Source organism: Bubalus kerabau, chromosome 14 (genome assembly GCF_029407905.1).
Source record: "Bubalus kerabau isolate K-KA32 ecotype Philippines breed swamp buffalo chromosome 14, PCC_UOA_SB_1v2, whole genome shotgun sequence".
NCBI lineage: Eukaryota > Metazoa > Chordata > Mammalia > Artiodactyla > Bovidae > Bubalus > Bubalus kerabau.
In genome coordinates this window covers 33,231,124-33,245,317 of record NC_073637.1, presented here as the reverse complement: position 1 = coordinate 33,245,317, position 14,194 = coordinate 33,231,124, and the positions used below count along the sequence as shown (strand labels likewise).

At 42.2% G+C, this 14,194-nt stretch overlaps 2 protein-coding genes across 9 annotated transcripts in view; both read left to right on the top strand.

Moving 5' to 3' along the window:
* PPP1R42 (protein phosphatase 1 regulatory subunit 42) overlaps window positions 1-3,932 on the top strand; it is a 45,331-nt gene extending 41,399 nt beyond the window's left edge. For 2 of the 3 annotated variants that reach the window (XM_055546155.1, XM_055546154.1), the window contains exon 9: window positions 2,939-3,932. In XM_055546155.1, coding sequence (XP_055402130.1) covers window positions 2,939-3,029 — 91 coding nt within the window. In that variant the 3' untranslated portion in view covers window positions 3,030-3,932. The remainder of the gene's footprint in view (window positions 1-2,938) is intronic. The other variant, XM_055546156.1, reaches the window with a different exon arrangement.
* A 657-nt stretch (window positions 3,933-4,589) lies between these two features.
* TCF24 (transcription factor 24) overlaps window positions 4,590-14,194 on the top strand; it is a 29,538-nt gene continuing 19,933 nt past the window's right edge. For 2 of the 6 annotated variants that reach the window (XR_008702173.1, XR_008702172.1), the window contains exons 1-3: window positions 4,597-4,891; window positions 5,685-6,084; window positions 13,430-13,469. Coding sequence is in view for 2 of the 6 variants with exons in the window: in XM_055546157.1 (XP_055402132.1) it covers window positions 5,695-6,300 (606 nt within the window). In the remaining 4 variants the exon portion in view is untranslated. Of the gene's footprint in view, window positions 4,892-5,684; window positions 8,209-13,429; window positions 13,923-14,194 lie in introns of those variants that run through there. The other 4 variants (XM_055546158.1, XM_055546157.1, XR_008702174.1 and 1 more) reach the window with 4 other exon arrangements.

Genomic DNA, 14,194 nt, shown 5'->3' with positions numbered 1-14,194 from the left:
CACTCCAGCACTCTTGCCTGGAAAATCCCATGGACGGAGGAGCCTGGTGGGCTGCAGTCCATGGGGTCACTAAGAGTCAGACATGACTGAGCAACTTCCCTTTCACTTTTCACTTTCATGCACTGGAGAAGGAAATGGCAACCCACTCCAGTGTTCTTGCCTGGAGAATCCCAGGGACGGGGGAGCCTGGTAGGCTGCCATCTATGGGGTTGCACGGAGTCGGACACAACTGAAGCGACTTAGCAGCAGCAGCAGCAGCAACAAACTAGCTTTTGTGATGTCTAGTCTCAACTCTGTCAATGGCTTACTCTATGAACAAGAATTATGTAAGTTACAAGAACTGTACTAGTTATTTTCCATTTTAAAATATCTATTCTGAAAGCTTTGTCTTCATTACCCAAACAAATTATAAAACACAGTAGGACCCTTTGAGATAAGAGTACTATCAGCCCCAACTTATACCTAGGGAAAATGAGTGTTGGAGAAACCCAGTCAGAGGAGCCCAACGTCACAGGATTGCCAGGAGGCAGAACTGGGGACATGAATCTAGGTCATTGACTCCAAAAATCAGTTCTTAATTACACTGCCAGGGGGTCTCAAAAACATTACACTGCCAGGGGGGGTCTCAAAAACACCCTAAAGTAAAGGCAGATAAAATAAGTAAGGGAAGCAGGTGAGAATGTGACTGAGGTAAACTGGAGAGCATGCTTTCCAACTAAAGGCAACTGTAGCTACTTGGCTCCAAAACACTACAGCCAGGCAGACAAGTTGAACTTGGGAAATCAGATTATCTGACAAGCAAGATATCTAGATTGTGGTATCATCTGATTTTTAAAATGTTGTAAATATTGGATCAATATTTTTTCTTTAAAAATGTCCATTACAGTAGGTAAAAAGAAAAAAAATCAAGTAATGCTAACGAGGATATGGAGCCACCAGAACTGTCATGCACTACTGGTGGGGATGCAAAAAGAACAGTTCAGCCAATTTGGAAAAAAGTTTGACATATTCTTATAAAGTTAAACACACACTCAACACACTCAGCAGTTCCACTCCTAAGTATTTCCCCAGGTGAAATGAAAACATATACTCACACAAAAATCTGAACCCTAATGTTTTCCATGGCTTACGAAGAATCACCAAAAATTGAGAACAACCCAAAAGCTCCTCAGCAGGGAATGGATAAACAAACTGTGGTATACCCATACAATGGAATACTACTCGGCATTAAAAAGAAATGAACTAGCAATATATGAAATGACACAGACCTCAGAAGCACTATGCTGAGTGAAAGACACCAGACTTAAAAAGCTACACAATGTATGATTCCATGACCTACTGGCAAAGGCTAAATTGCAGACAGAAAACATGAATAGTTGCTGAGGACCTGGGGTTGACTACAAAGGGTCAATACAAGGGAATCTTGAGGGGGCGATGAAATGTTGCCTATCTTTATTGTGGTAGTAGTTACATGACTGTAAATGTTTTATCAAAACTGTTGAACTATATACTCAAAGGACTGTTTAAGTCTGTAAATTATACCTTAATTAACAATGAAGGAAATAGTTGAAAGGTGAAAAAAGCACCAACTGTATACAGATAACAAAACAATATATTTTCTTCACTGGTATATGTGATCATTTTACATTATAAAGATAACAAACTATGTGACACATTTTTTAAAAAGATAAGTATGATTTTGAGACCTACATCACACTAGGACTTCCCTGATGGTCCCGTGGGTAAGACTCCAAACTCCCAATGCAGTCTTTGATCCCTGGCAAGGAACTAGATCTCACACACTACAACTTAAAGAGTCCGCATGCTGCAAATAAGGATTCTGCATGCCACATCTAAGACCTGATGCGGCCAAATAAATATCTTTTTAAAAGGCCTAATCACACTTAGTGAAATAAAATCTATAGCACTCTAAAACCAGATTAGGCAAGAATTTCAAAGAAAGATGTATAATGAAAATAGTATTTGGATTGTTAATAGGGATTCAAGTTAATGCTCTTTACTGAGATAAGAGATACAAAAAAAATGTTTTGCAAATAATGAAGATCTCTACAAATAGTAAATAAAATAGTATGGCAAAAAGCACAAGTGTTAAGGTCAATCTGCCTGGCTTGAATCCTGTCTCTGCCACTTAGTAACTGTGTGACCTTGGACAACTTATTTCAACTCTCTTAGCTTTATTTTCTCAACTATAAGGTCCTCAAAGGGTTTTTGTAAAGACTAAATGAGAAAATAAAAGTGCTTTCTGTAAAACACTTAGCACTTAAAAAGATACCTGTTACTAATTTATACAATGTTGAAAATTTGAAGATGTTTATTCTCCATTTCAACTGTAATTGCAAATACTGGAGTCTTGCAGGAATTAGGACTAGAGTCATCAGAGCATTCAGAGGCTGCTTAGAGTGGCAGCAGACAAGACAAGGGGGTGGCCTGAGGTGGCGGGTCCTGTTACATCAGTCCTTTCGAACCTGTTGGGCAACTCAGCAGGCAACTGGCCAGTCATTATTAGCAGTGAAGTGCCTGCACTGTGCCGCACATGCATTCGCCCCAACTCCTAGAGTAGCAGAAGACTCGAGCAGTCTAGGCTAGGGGGAAGCTTGTGAGATGCCAGGGTGCAAAATATAAGGAGCCCTGAGCACCTAATTTGCCTACCCTAGTCCTGGCCCCTACCTTCACTCCAATGTTGTTATTTCCACACCTCTCCCAACTCACAGATTTTCCATAATCTTCCCTACTTCAGGGGCACAATCTTTGTTTCTGCTTTCTTTAAAGCCTGAGAAGATTCACAGTTTAGTAACTAATCATTAGCCTTCACTGCTGTTAATGTGTCCTAGATTATATACGTTTCCTACCTGTTTTGGATAACTTTGTTTTGAAATAATTTAAATGCTGTTTGTTTTTTTTTTCTCTGTCAATACAGAACTCTCTCTTTGAAGACATCTGAAAGCTTGCTGACAAAAAATGATATACGTGAACCTCACCTTCTTCATAATTTTCAAGTAAATTTGTAAAACAGTAAATTCAACCTCAGTGATCTGAAATGTTTCATTCTTTACCTTTATAGCACTAGGCAACATCATCTTTTGTGGTTTGTAGCTTTACAGTCTCTCATTATATAAGAAAAACCTTTGCAATTCCTGTTTGATTTGCTTCTTTATAGAATCTGAAACAGTCCTTTACAATTGCTTTATTTCTCATTACATACAATTTTCTGGGAAGATAAAGATGTGCTTTCTCATTCATCAAAAGTAATCGTTTTCTGAACTCACGGTATTTTGGTGTGCTTTTTTATCTTAAAGTGTAAATCTGACTATATTTATCGAATGGGAATTGAGATGAAAACCTGAGGATTATCCTGAGTTACTAATAAACTTAAAGTGTGTGGAACTTTATACTCAAATGAAGTAAGTGCCACCATAACTATGTACTAGGTTTGTTATTTAGACCCTAAGTCGTGTTTGACTCTTTTGCGACCTCAAGGACTGTAGCCCACCAGGCTCTTCTGGCCATGGGGATTCTCCAGGCAAATATACTAGAGTGAGTTGCCATTTCCTCCAAGGTATCTTCCTGACCCAGGGATCAAACTGCACTGACAGGTGGATTCTTTACCAGGAAAGCCCTGTACTTGTTGGCAGCTCCAATTTTTAAATATATGGTAAAGGATGAAATTATGTCACATGTAAAAGAACGGTTTCATTAAGTATAGTTTAAATTCTATATTCTGTCTCGACCCTCAAAGAAGATTGACGCAAGAATTGTTTTCAACGATGCATTAATCACATTGCTGGGAAATATTGGGCGTCTGCTCAAACTTCACCTATGAAGGTGATGGTTCCAAACGAGCGGAAGCCACACCAGGTCGGGGGCATCCAGGGCCCGGGTTTCCCCGGGCAGCGCCCCCTTTTCTCTAGGAGCCTGGACGGAGCCCCTACCCATACGGCCGCCATCCCCGCTCCCCGGGAGCCACGAGGGTACAACACCTCGGGCGAGCTCCCCGCAGGGAAACTCCCAAATCCGTTCAACTACGGAAACAAAGGGGGGCCCCGGGGGGGGGGGGGATGGGACGATGGAGGCGCCGGCCTCGGGAAGAATCAATTGCGACTAGGGGAACTAAAAGTACCACAGACCGTGGGCACGCTCGAACTCAGTGCAGTTTACCTCCGGGCGGCTCAATACACTGGTCGCGGAGTCCCGAGGCGGCGGGACTACGCTTCAAGCAGTCAAGACGGCAGGAGACGTTGACCTTGTGGTGGAGCAAACGGTGAGCGCGTCGAGGAGGCACACGCCACACTTCCTCACCGAAAGTTAAGGCGCGTTGCACAGAACGGCCACCTTCGCGCCTCCGCCCGGCGCGGATCTGAAAGGCGCCCGGGGCTCAGCCTGGGCCCGAGGCGGAAGGCTCACGGCGAGACAAGGTAACTCGCGAGGCCGCGCTGGGGTCCTTAGAGCCCAGGCCGTGACTGCTGCCCCGCCGGCCGCCAACCCAGCGGGCGCTTGACGTACCACGCTCGGGGCCCGACCTGGGGGAGAACCTGAACGCAGGGGCGTGGCCAGGAAGACGCCCCGCCCCCTATGGCCCCACCCCGCCGGACGGTTTGATTAATGAGTCTCCCGATGCAGAGAGGCTCCGGGAGCACGCAGCCCCACAGCACAGTACCACAGGTGCCAGAGGACGTCGGCGGGTCCTGCCGGGTGATCCGGCGCCTAGCTTGGCCCACAAGCAGTCTTCGCCTCGCACGAGCCCGCATAAAAGGCGCACCCGATCCGCTGGACGAAGATGGAGTGACCGGCGCGGTCCAGGCCACGCAGACCCGGCTAGACGCTTCAATTCCCGCGCAGCGGAGCCGAACCCCGCACAGCCCCTCCAGGAAAGGTGAGGACCCGAGTCCGACCCCTGCCTCGCAGTTCCCGGACTTGGACGGGTGGTGGGTGCCTTAGTCTGAGATGAGGCCACAGGTCCCTCTGGCAGAAACCACCCCGGGCTCCTGCCGTCGCCCCTGGGGACCCCGAGCCTCCGGAACGCATAATGGGAGGGCGGCCGGCGCGGGCACCGCGGGCCACGGCGTGCTCTACGAATTGACCCGCTCCATCTTTCCCGCGGGATGGGCAAGTTAATAATCCAGACGCGTGAACAAGTTCTGAACCTGAAATCTTCCTTCCCCCAGTATCGTAGCCCTCTTGACTAAATTGTTGGTGGAAAGTAAGGCTGGTTGGGCTTCCCTGGTGGCTCAGACGGTAAAGAATACGCCTGCAATGCGGAGACTTGGGTTCGATTCCTGAGTCAAGATTTCCCTGGAGAAGGAAATGGCAACCCACTCCAGTATTCTTGCCTGGAGAACCCCATGGACAGAGGAACCTGGTTGTCTACAGTCCATGGGGTCGCAAAGAATCGGACACGACTGAGCGACTAAGCACAGCACACAACGCTGGTTGGTACCGGGGCCCTCCTGAGCCTTCTAACCAATCTAAGAATCCTCGGGCCCCACCACTCTCCCCAGACCCCTGAAGGCAAAAGTGCCCCAATCAAAAGGTGCTCAACTCTGAGATGGCCCGGAGCCACATCGGATGGTGGGGCGGGGTGCGCAGGGGGAGCGAGAGGGCTGCGCTCCCATCCGGGGTAAGCTCGACCAGCGCCGCGGCCTCACCGCGCCTTCGGTCCTTTGCAGGGAAGCCGCTATGGACCGCGGCGGCCCCGCAGGCAGCCCCCTAATCTCCAGCAGCGAGCCCGCGCCCCCGATAGTCGCAGTCCGAGACTTGAGCCCCGGACGGACTGGGCCGGGACCCTCGGGCCCAGGCGGCGGCGCGCGGTCGGGAGGCGGGCGGCCGGCGGCCGCGAACGCGGCGCGGGAGCGCAGCCGCGTGCAGACTCTGCGGCACGCCTTCCTGGAGCTGCAGCGCACACTGCCGTCGGTGCCGCCGGACACAAAGCTGTCCAAGCTGGACGTGCTGCTGCTGGCCACCACCTATATTGCGCACCTCACCCGCAGCCTTCAGGACGACGCCGAGGCGCCGGCGGACCCAGGACTGGGCGCCCTTCGCGGGGATGGTTACCTACACCCGGTCAAGGTAGGCGGGCAAGGCACTGAGGAGCCGGGCCCGGGAGCAAGGCACTATGACCTGCCGAGTCTGACACTGCTTGGGCAGATACCAGCGAGCTCTCACCGCTCCTTCCGGGTGAGACAGGGGACAGACCCGGAGAGCGATCTTCGCCTGCCAAGTCACCGGCAGGAAGGTCCCCACTGCACTAGGTTACTCCTTAACGGTTTGCAGGTAGTGGCTTAAACCTGGGGTGGCTTGGGTAGGGGGAGTTTCATGCCCCCTATAGGATGATGGAACCTACAGGATACCTTTCCTAGATGAGAAGTTTTTCGGGGGTGCCTGGTGGGGTGCTTGGTTGCACATCCTGATAATTTTTAGTTATCAGAGCCTTTGAGGGTTTTAAATTTACATAATTATGTTTCCCCTTGTGATTTTTGTCAATTTTTTTTAAAGTTTCACGAATTAAATAGGGTGATGGAATTATCTGTTGCTAACTCACCCTAGGAAACCAATGTTGAAATTTTTTTGTAAAATGAGACCGTTCTGCATCCCCATATGGTAAATTTTCAGTACATTTTAATGTTAACTATCATAGACTAGGCAGCTACCAAGAATATTAGAAAAACTACAATGAGTTTATGTAATTTTCATAATAAATTGGCATGTATTTGTGTTCGGATTAAATACTATATTCAAATTCTTTAATGTACAAAATGAGCCAAGAGAGTTCCTCTTGTATAATATTTTTTACATTACATGTAGATAGTAATGTACAAAATTGGTCAGGGTTTTGTTTAATACAGTTTATATGATTATGATTTATTACCTATATTGCAATATTTAGACTCTCGTCATCCTTTTCTCCTAGATCTAATTGTTTTTTAAATATTACATCGATCAGGCTTTCTGTTCAAAATGAATCTCCTTCCCTATATTTTCTAAAGCCAAATATTCAAAATTTTTATTCTACTATGCACATTTTCACACACACAAATATAAAATTAAGACTTTGCCTTAAGTGTATCAATGTTCAGTAAATTATTGAATAATCATTATTGAAATGAAGGTAAAATACACCCTCTAATATTAATTGAACTTAAAATTCTGTGGTAAGCTTTAACAAAATTTACTTTGTAAATGCAATCAACATGATGATATTCAAACTAGTTCAAATATTAAGTATAAATATTTGAGGTATTATTTATTCATAATTATGATAGGCTATTCCACTCCATTCATGTGTTATATAACCTCAGCTGGAAATTTATTCATTACTAATTGAGGGGTTTTGTATATAACCATTAGATGTTATTAATCTATCAATATTAGATTAATATTAGGTACCTCAGATTGCTATTCAAATATATCATTTATATTAGATTTCTTTTGATTTGACATTATACTCTAACAAAGTTTATTTCAGCATTAAGTAGGCTTAATACAAAAGGCATCTGTTAAATGCCTCTTTGTGGGAGAGAGAAATCATATGAGAAATCCCGTTGTTTTTCACTTTTGTTTCTTGCAGTGCTTTTTTGAATGAGTAACGTTAAAACCATAATTTTCATGAATGCTAAAACCATAAATTTCATGTAACAATAAGCTTAACAAGAGTTTCTTTTTGCCCTAATTCCCATATCAAATGTTTTTGTAGTCTTATAACTCTTTAAAGAAAAATTATATCTCATTTGTCCTCTGAATCAATTATTTTGATTTTAAAAGACAATTATAGGGATAATGAAAGACGGCCAAAGATTACCTCTTAAAATGAAATTGAGGGACTTCCCTGGTAGTCCAGTGGCTAAGCCTCTGTACTCTCAATGCATGGATGCCAGGATTCTATTACTGGTTAGGGAACTAGACCCACAGCCATAGCTACAGATCCTGCATGCTGGCAAGGAAGATCAGAGATCCCAGATGCCACAACTAAGACCTGGGCATATAAATAAATAAAAATAAATATTAAAAAATGAAATTGATGGTGGTTGAACAAATGACTAGTCTATTTTAAAATTATTTACTGGGTTTCTGCTATGTGCAAAGCACTGTGAAGAGAGTGAATACAATTAAGGGTAAGACTCAATCCTTGCCCTAAATGAACATAGAATGGAGAAAAGGACATAAATACAATAACAGTATTATAAGACACAGGCTTCCCCAGTGCTGCTGCTGCTGCTGCTAAGTCGCTTCAGTCGTGTCCGACTCTGTGTGACCCCATAGACGGCAGCCCACCAGATTCCCCTGTCCCTGGGATTCTCCAGGCAAGAACACTGGAGTGAGTTGCCGTTTCCTTCTCCAATACATGAAAGTGAAAAGTGAAAGTGAAGTCGCTCAGTTGTGTCTGACTCTTAGCGACCCCATGGACTGCAGCCTACCAGGCTCCTCCGTCCATGGGATTTTCCAGGCAAGAGTACTGGACTGGGTTGCCATTGCCTTCTCTGCTTCCCCAGTGGCTAAGCGGTAAAGAATCTGCCTGCCAATGCAGGAGATGTGCGGGTTCATTCCCCGCATTGGGAAGATCCCCTTGCGGAGGAAATGGCAACCCACTCCAGTATTCTTGCCTGGAGAATCCCATGGACAGAGAAGCCTTGCGGGCTATAGTCCATGGAGACGCAGAAGAGTCAGACTGGACAACAACAATTTTAAGAGAGAATGCTGTACATGCCATAAGAGACTATAACCTTGTGCTGTGGCGATGCAGAGGAAAGAGATTCTGTGTACATAACTGAAACTGTTTGTGACACTTTATTTTACAGATACTACCAAAATGCTTAAATATTAAGTCTGTTGTTGATTAATCTAATGCCAAAGAAATATTCTAATTATTTGTACTTTTTAATCTACAAAAGGTACTATAACCTTTAGTTAAAGAGTGTTCCAAAATGACTATTTTTCTTACAACATAGTATTACTGGGCCTTACTTTGATGATCAAAGATCCATTAACAAATATTTCAAGGCCATAATTTTGAATCATCAAAATAATCATCTTATTATCAGTATTGGAGATTTGGCATTATTAGCATTGTTGGGAATTTACAGTAAGAGTACCTCAAGAGACTTGCCCATTGGTCCCGTGGTTAAGATTCTATGCCTTCCAATGCAGGGGGCCGGGGTTGCATCCCTGGTCAGGGAACCAGATCCTGAATACCGTAAGAACCTGCATGCTGAAACTAAGACCCGGCACAGCCAAATAAATTTTAAAAAAAGAAGCTCTCCTGAGAATCTTAAAAAAAAAAAAAAGAACACCTCAAATGAAACTGGAAGGTTTAAGAGACTGGGATCCCAGAGGATAGGCTAAAACAACACTTTATATGCATTTGGGATGTGAACAGTTCTGATCAGCACCAGCATCCGAAAGAGCAGAACTCCAAGAGAACGGGGCTGTATTTCAGATACTTACATTGTAAGAAAAGCACTGTTGGCCTTATTAATTGCATTACCCCTGGATAATCATTGTTGATAACACAGATAAACAGTAATTTTTAAAAATAAATTTTGTTACTTTGTTTTGTTATTTTGGAATCATTTAACTCCAAAAATAAAGAATATATATTTTTAAAGTCTTTTATTTCCGGTTTAGTTCTGGTTAATTGTATGAGTGCATTAGATTGTTCTAAGCTAATGAAACTACATAATTTTAAATATGCCTTCTTAGGTAAAGTAGAAAGTCAAGATTGTGTTAAACTACACAGTGCTAAAACAGACCATTGAGAAGTGAAATGTAAATCAGTCACCTGTTTTTTTTGGCGTGATGCTGCCATGCAACCTCACCAATATTTTATTTATATGTTTATTTCTGACTCCTAAAACTATTTGTGTGTCTACTTAAATTCATTTAAAAAAAATTTTTAGTAGCCTTTTTGAAAATCCAGGGACACAAAGTTATTAAAAAGGGAACTTTACTAAGTTCATGAAATATCAGGCAAAACTCCACATAAACATTTTTAGGTTTGTTTCATAAATTACATATAAATTACTTATATAGTGTGTGCGCTCAGTCACTCAGTGGTGTCTGACTCTTGGCAGCCCCACTGACTGTAGCTCGCCAGGCTCCTCTGTCCATGGAATTTTCCAGGCAAGAATACTGGAATGGGGTGCCATTTCCTGCTCTAGGGGATCTTCCCTACCCAGGGATCAAACCCTCATGTCTTGCATTGGCAAGACAGTTCTTTACCCAGATACTTTACCTCTGGGCCACCTGGGAAGGCCACTTACCTACTAGCAAGGCTGTAGAGCAGATCCCTTCATTGGTCTCCACTCTTGGTTGCATGCTTTAGAGTGATTCTCAATACAGTGAAACCCAGGTAACACATAGAACTAACAGGGAGCATTCAGTAATACTTTTATTTTATTTATTTTTTGACGTGTTTTAATTCACATTCTCAAATTATTATTATCTACAATTCTCAAGTGTAGAATTCTCAAATTACATTTGAGGTTTGAGCATGAGATTTTTATACTCATGAAAATGTGGCAGTAGTGTAAAAGATTGAAAAGTGCAGATTTAGGGACTTCCCTGGTGGTCCAGTGGCCAAGACTGCATGCTCCCAGTGCAAGGGGCCAGGGATTGATCCCTGGTCAAGGAACCAGATCCCCACATATGGCAACTAAGAGTTCACCTTCCACAACTAAAAGACCCTGCATGCTGCAAGTAAAGATCTTGCATGCCTCAACAAAGTTCGAAGATCCCACATGCTGCAACTAACATCTGGCACATCCAAATTAATTAAGTCTTTTAAAAATAAAAGCACTTGTTTATGATATGCCTGAAAATCTGCACTTCAAATTGACGATCTATGCTCTATACTACTTGCTGGACATGGTGATCAGCTCAGACTGTGATAACAAAATACCACAGACGGGTAGATGAAACAACAGAAATTTATTTTCTCACAGTTGGAGGCTGGAAAATTCAAGATCATGGTGTTGGCCAACTCACTTCCTAGCGAGAGCTCTCTTCCTGTCTTGCATTTGGCCAACTTCACTCTTTCTCAAAGAAGGGGAGCTCTACCTCTTCTTAAAAGGCCACTAATCCTATCATGAGGGACCCACCCTCATGACCTCATCTAACCATAATTACCTCTCCAAATTATCATCACACTGGGGGTTAGAGCATTAACAAGTAAGTTTTGGGGGAACACAAATGTTCACTCCATAATACCATTGACACTGGATTCTTCAGTATAATGCAGGCCTTAACTCTGGTCTAACAATGCCAAATTCAGACATATCAAAAAATCCCAGGCAAATTTCTAAAACGCTTCACATTCCCAACTGGTCAAGGGAATCCCAGGAATAGGACCAATATGATACATCCAGAGCATACACGAATGCACTTCTATGATTTAAAACAAAACCGGAAATGGATTTGCAAAAATAAATAATAGTCTTATTACTGTATTGAATATAAAATACAAGTTTGTTTATAGGAAGATTATATAGGAGTGGAACATTTTAAATTCCAAGTAACACAGATGTTGTATTTAATCTGTGTTGAAGTTCTGCTAGATTCTGAGCAGAATAATCTGACTTTAGGACTCTGAAATGATCTAAACCACATTGGAGCAAGTTCAGTTATCACATCTGGAGGCATAAAACTCACATGCTTACTTATTATTCTTATGCTACATTTTACATCTGGAATCCCAGTTGAGGTGACAGTCCCTGTATTTGGAAGGCTTATAAGGCAGGCTTATATTATTCCAGATAAGAATTGGCTCTACCTTATACTTTTATGAAGAAGTCCAGTCTGATTTAATTGTTCTGGAGTGTGACTTGGCCATTAGTTTTTGTTTTTTTTTAAAGCTCCCATGTGATCCTAATGTGCAACTTGTGTTGAAAAGCCAGAGCTCTTATGAACTTTTTAAAAACTTATTTATTTATTCATTTATTTACTGGATGTATTGGGTCTTCATTGCTGTGCACGGGCTTTCTCTGGTTGTGGCGGATGGGGATTACTCTCCGGTTGGGCTTCTCATTGCAGTGGTTCCTCTTGTGGAACACGGGCTCTCAAGCATGGGCTCAGTTGCCCTACAGCATGTGGAATCTTCCTGGATCAGGGAACCTATGTTCCCTGCATTAGCAGATAGATTCTTAACCACTGTACCACCAGGGAAGTCCTCTTATGGACTTTGAATTGTTAATAACAGTACCTCTGTTTGAGCACCATGGATTATCTTCCAGGCATTTAAGAACATTTCAAGGACCACCCTTGGTCCTTGAGTCTGGACCACTGATGGTCCAGTGGCTAAGACTCTGTGCTCCCAATGCAGGGGACCCAGGTTTGACCCTTGGTCAGGGAACTAGATCCCACATATCACAACTAAAGATTCTGCATGCTGCAACTCCTGTATGCTGCAATAAAAATTAAAGATCCTGTGTGCCACAACTGAAGCCTGGCAGAGCCAAATAAATATTTTAATTTTAAGTTTTTTTTTAAAAAAGAACATTTCATGGTGCTGTGTAACCAGCAGTCTGCCCATGTACATTCACTGGTGAAAGTAGCCTGCTGCTCACAGCAGTGTTTACTCTCTGGAGAGTGTGGGACCCCACTGCCGACCTCAAAGAATTACACTTTAGTCTAAAGACTTATCTTTGTATTTTAAAAAAAAAACAGTATTTCTCTGATTATTCCAAAGACCTTAAACCAAAATTATATGACCCTCCCCTCTAAGAAAAAAAAAGTGCATCCTGAAAGTATTACCTGTGTAGTATATTTTTTCATCATCATCCTGTTTGGAAATTAATTATATTATTTGAGAGGCTGGCCATTTTAAAGGTGAATTTAGAAAAGTCACAATCAGAATAGAAATGTGATAATGAGTGAAAGTTAGAGCGTGTGATGCCAGTACAAGCAGACATTTAATCTAGGTGTTCTAGCTGTGTAACCCCGAACATTCTAATGTTTGCAACTTCCGGGTATTGCTTTTAGCAGGATAAAATGTTTAGGTAGTTGAATTAGTCACTTTTCATTGTAATCCTTTGACAAATGTAGATGCATAATACCACATATAACTTTTTAAAACATTTTTAAAGCCAGGGATTTTGTTTAAGGTTGAGTTTAAAGTTAAAACATTGTAGATAGATAAATTTTCCTACATCTAAATATATTTATTCTTCATAATTTTTTGCAGTTCTGGTCCACATGCACGCATATTATTTCATACAGTTATAATCAGAGTCTGGGTATATTTTAAATTTTGCTGTTAGCATTAATAAACATTTTTTTGTCATCACTTAAACTTTGTAATCACAGTTGTTACTAGCTACATAGTATTGCATTTGCATTGAAGCATTAGGAATTTTTAATATTATTATTGCACACTGTCTGTAGATACTAACTTTTGGATTATTGTTTAAATATTCTTTTTCAGAAATGGCCCATGCGATCAAGATTGTACATTGGTGCTACTGGTCAGTTTCTGAAGCATCCTGTCTCTGGAGAAAAAACAAATCATGACAATATTCCAACAGACTCTCAGCCTTAGGCTCTCCCCTGATGGGAGCTGGTAGAAAGTGATGTTGTTGTTATTAACTGATATGAAATAACTATATTTATTACATCAGACATAACAAGCATTATTTCTGAAAGTTTTCACGTGAATCCATAGTTGGATATTCTAATTTATCTAAGTAAATGTGGAATGAAATCCTCAGTCAAATGTAAAAATACACAGCTTGTCCATTCAGTATGAGAGAGTTACTACTATAAATTGCAGAAGAAACTAATGGGAAAAAAAAAAAACCCCATATGACAACAAAGAATTGTGTATATAGCCAAAGAATACATATGTTTTCTATAGTGTATCTATCACAAGCTCATCTGTACAATCTTCCTGGTTTAAAAAAATTAAATTTGTAAAACACCAGTATTTCATTTTTGAGAAGACCGGCCTGTGCTTAAAATTGGTCTAAGAAGCCATTCCAGCTGGAAGGTGCTAGATCATTTACTCAGTTTTAGCTGAATATATGTGAAGACTATTGAGCTATATGGCGACGCAGTAATTAGAAATGGTTTGCTTCCTAGGACAAGTCTTGGCCGCCTTCCTAGAGGATTATTAAATATCTTACTGTGTTTCCAAATTATGGAAGGCACTGGGCCTCCCTGCAACCCTGTGGGAACAGCAGATGGTTGTCAC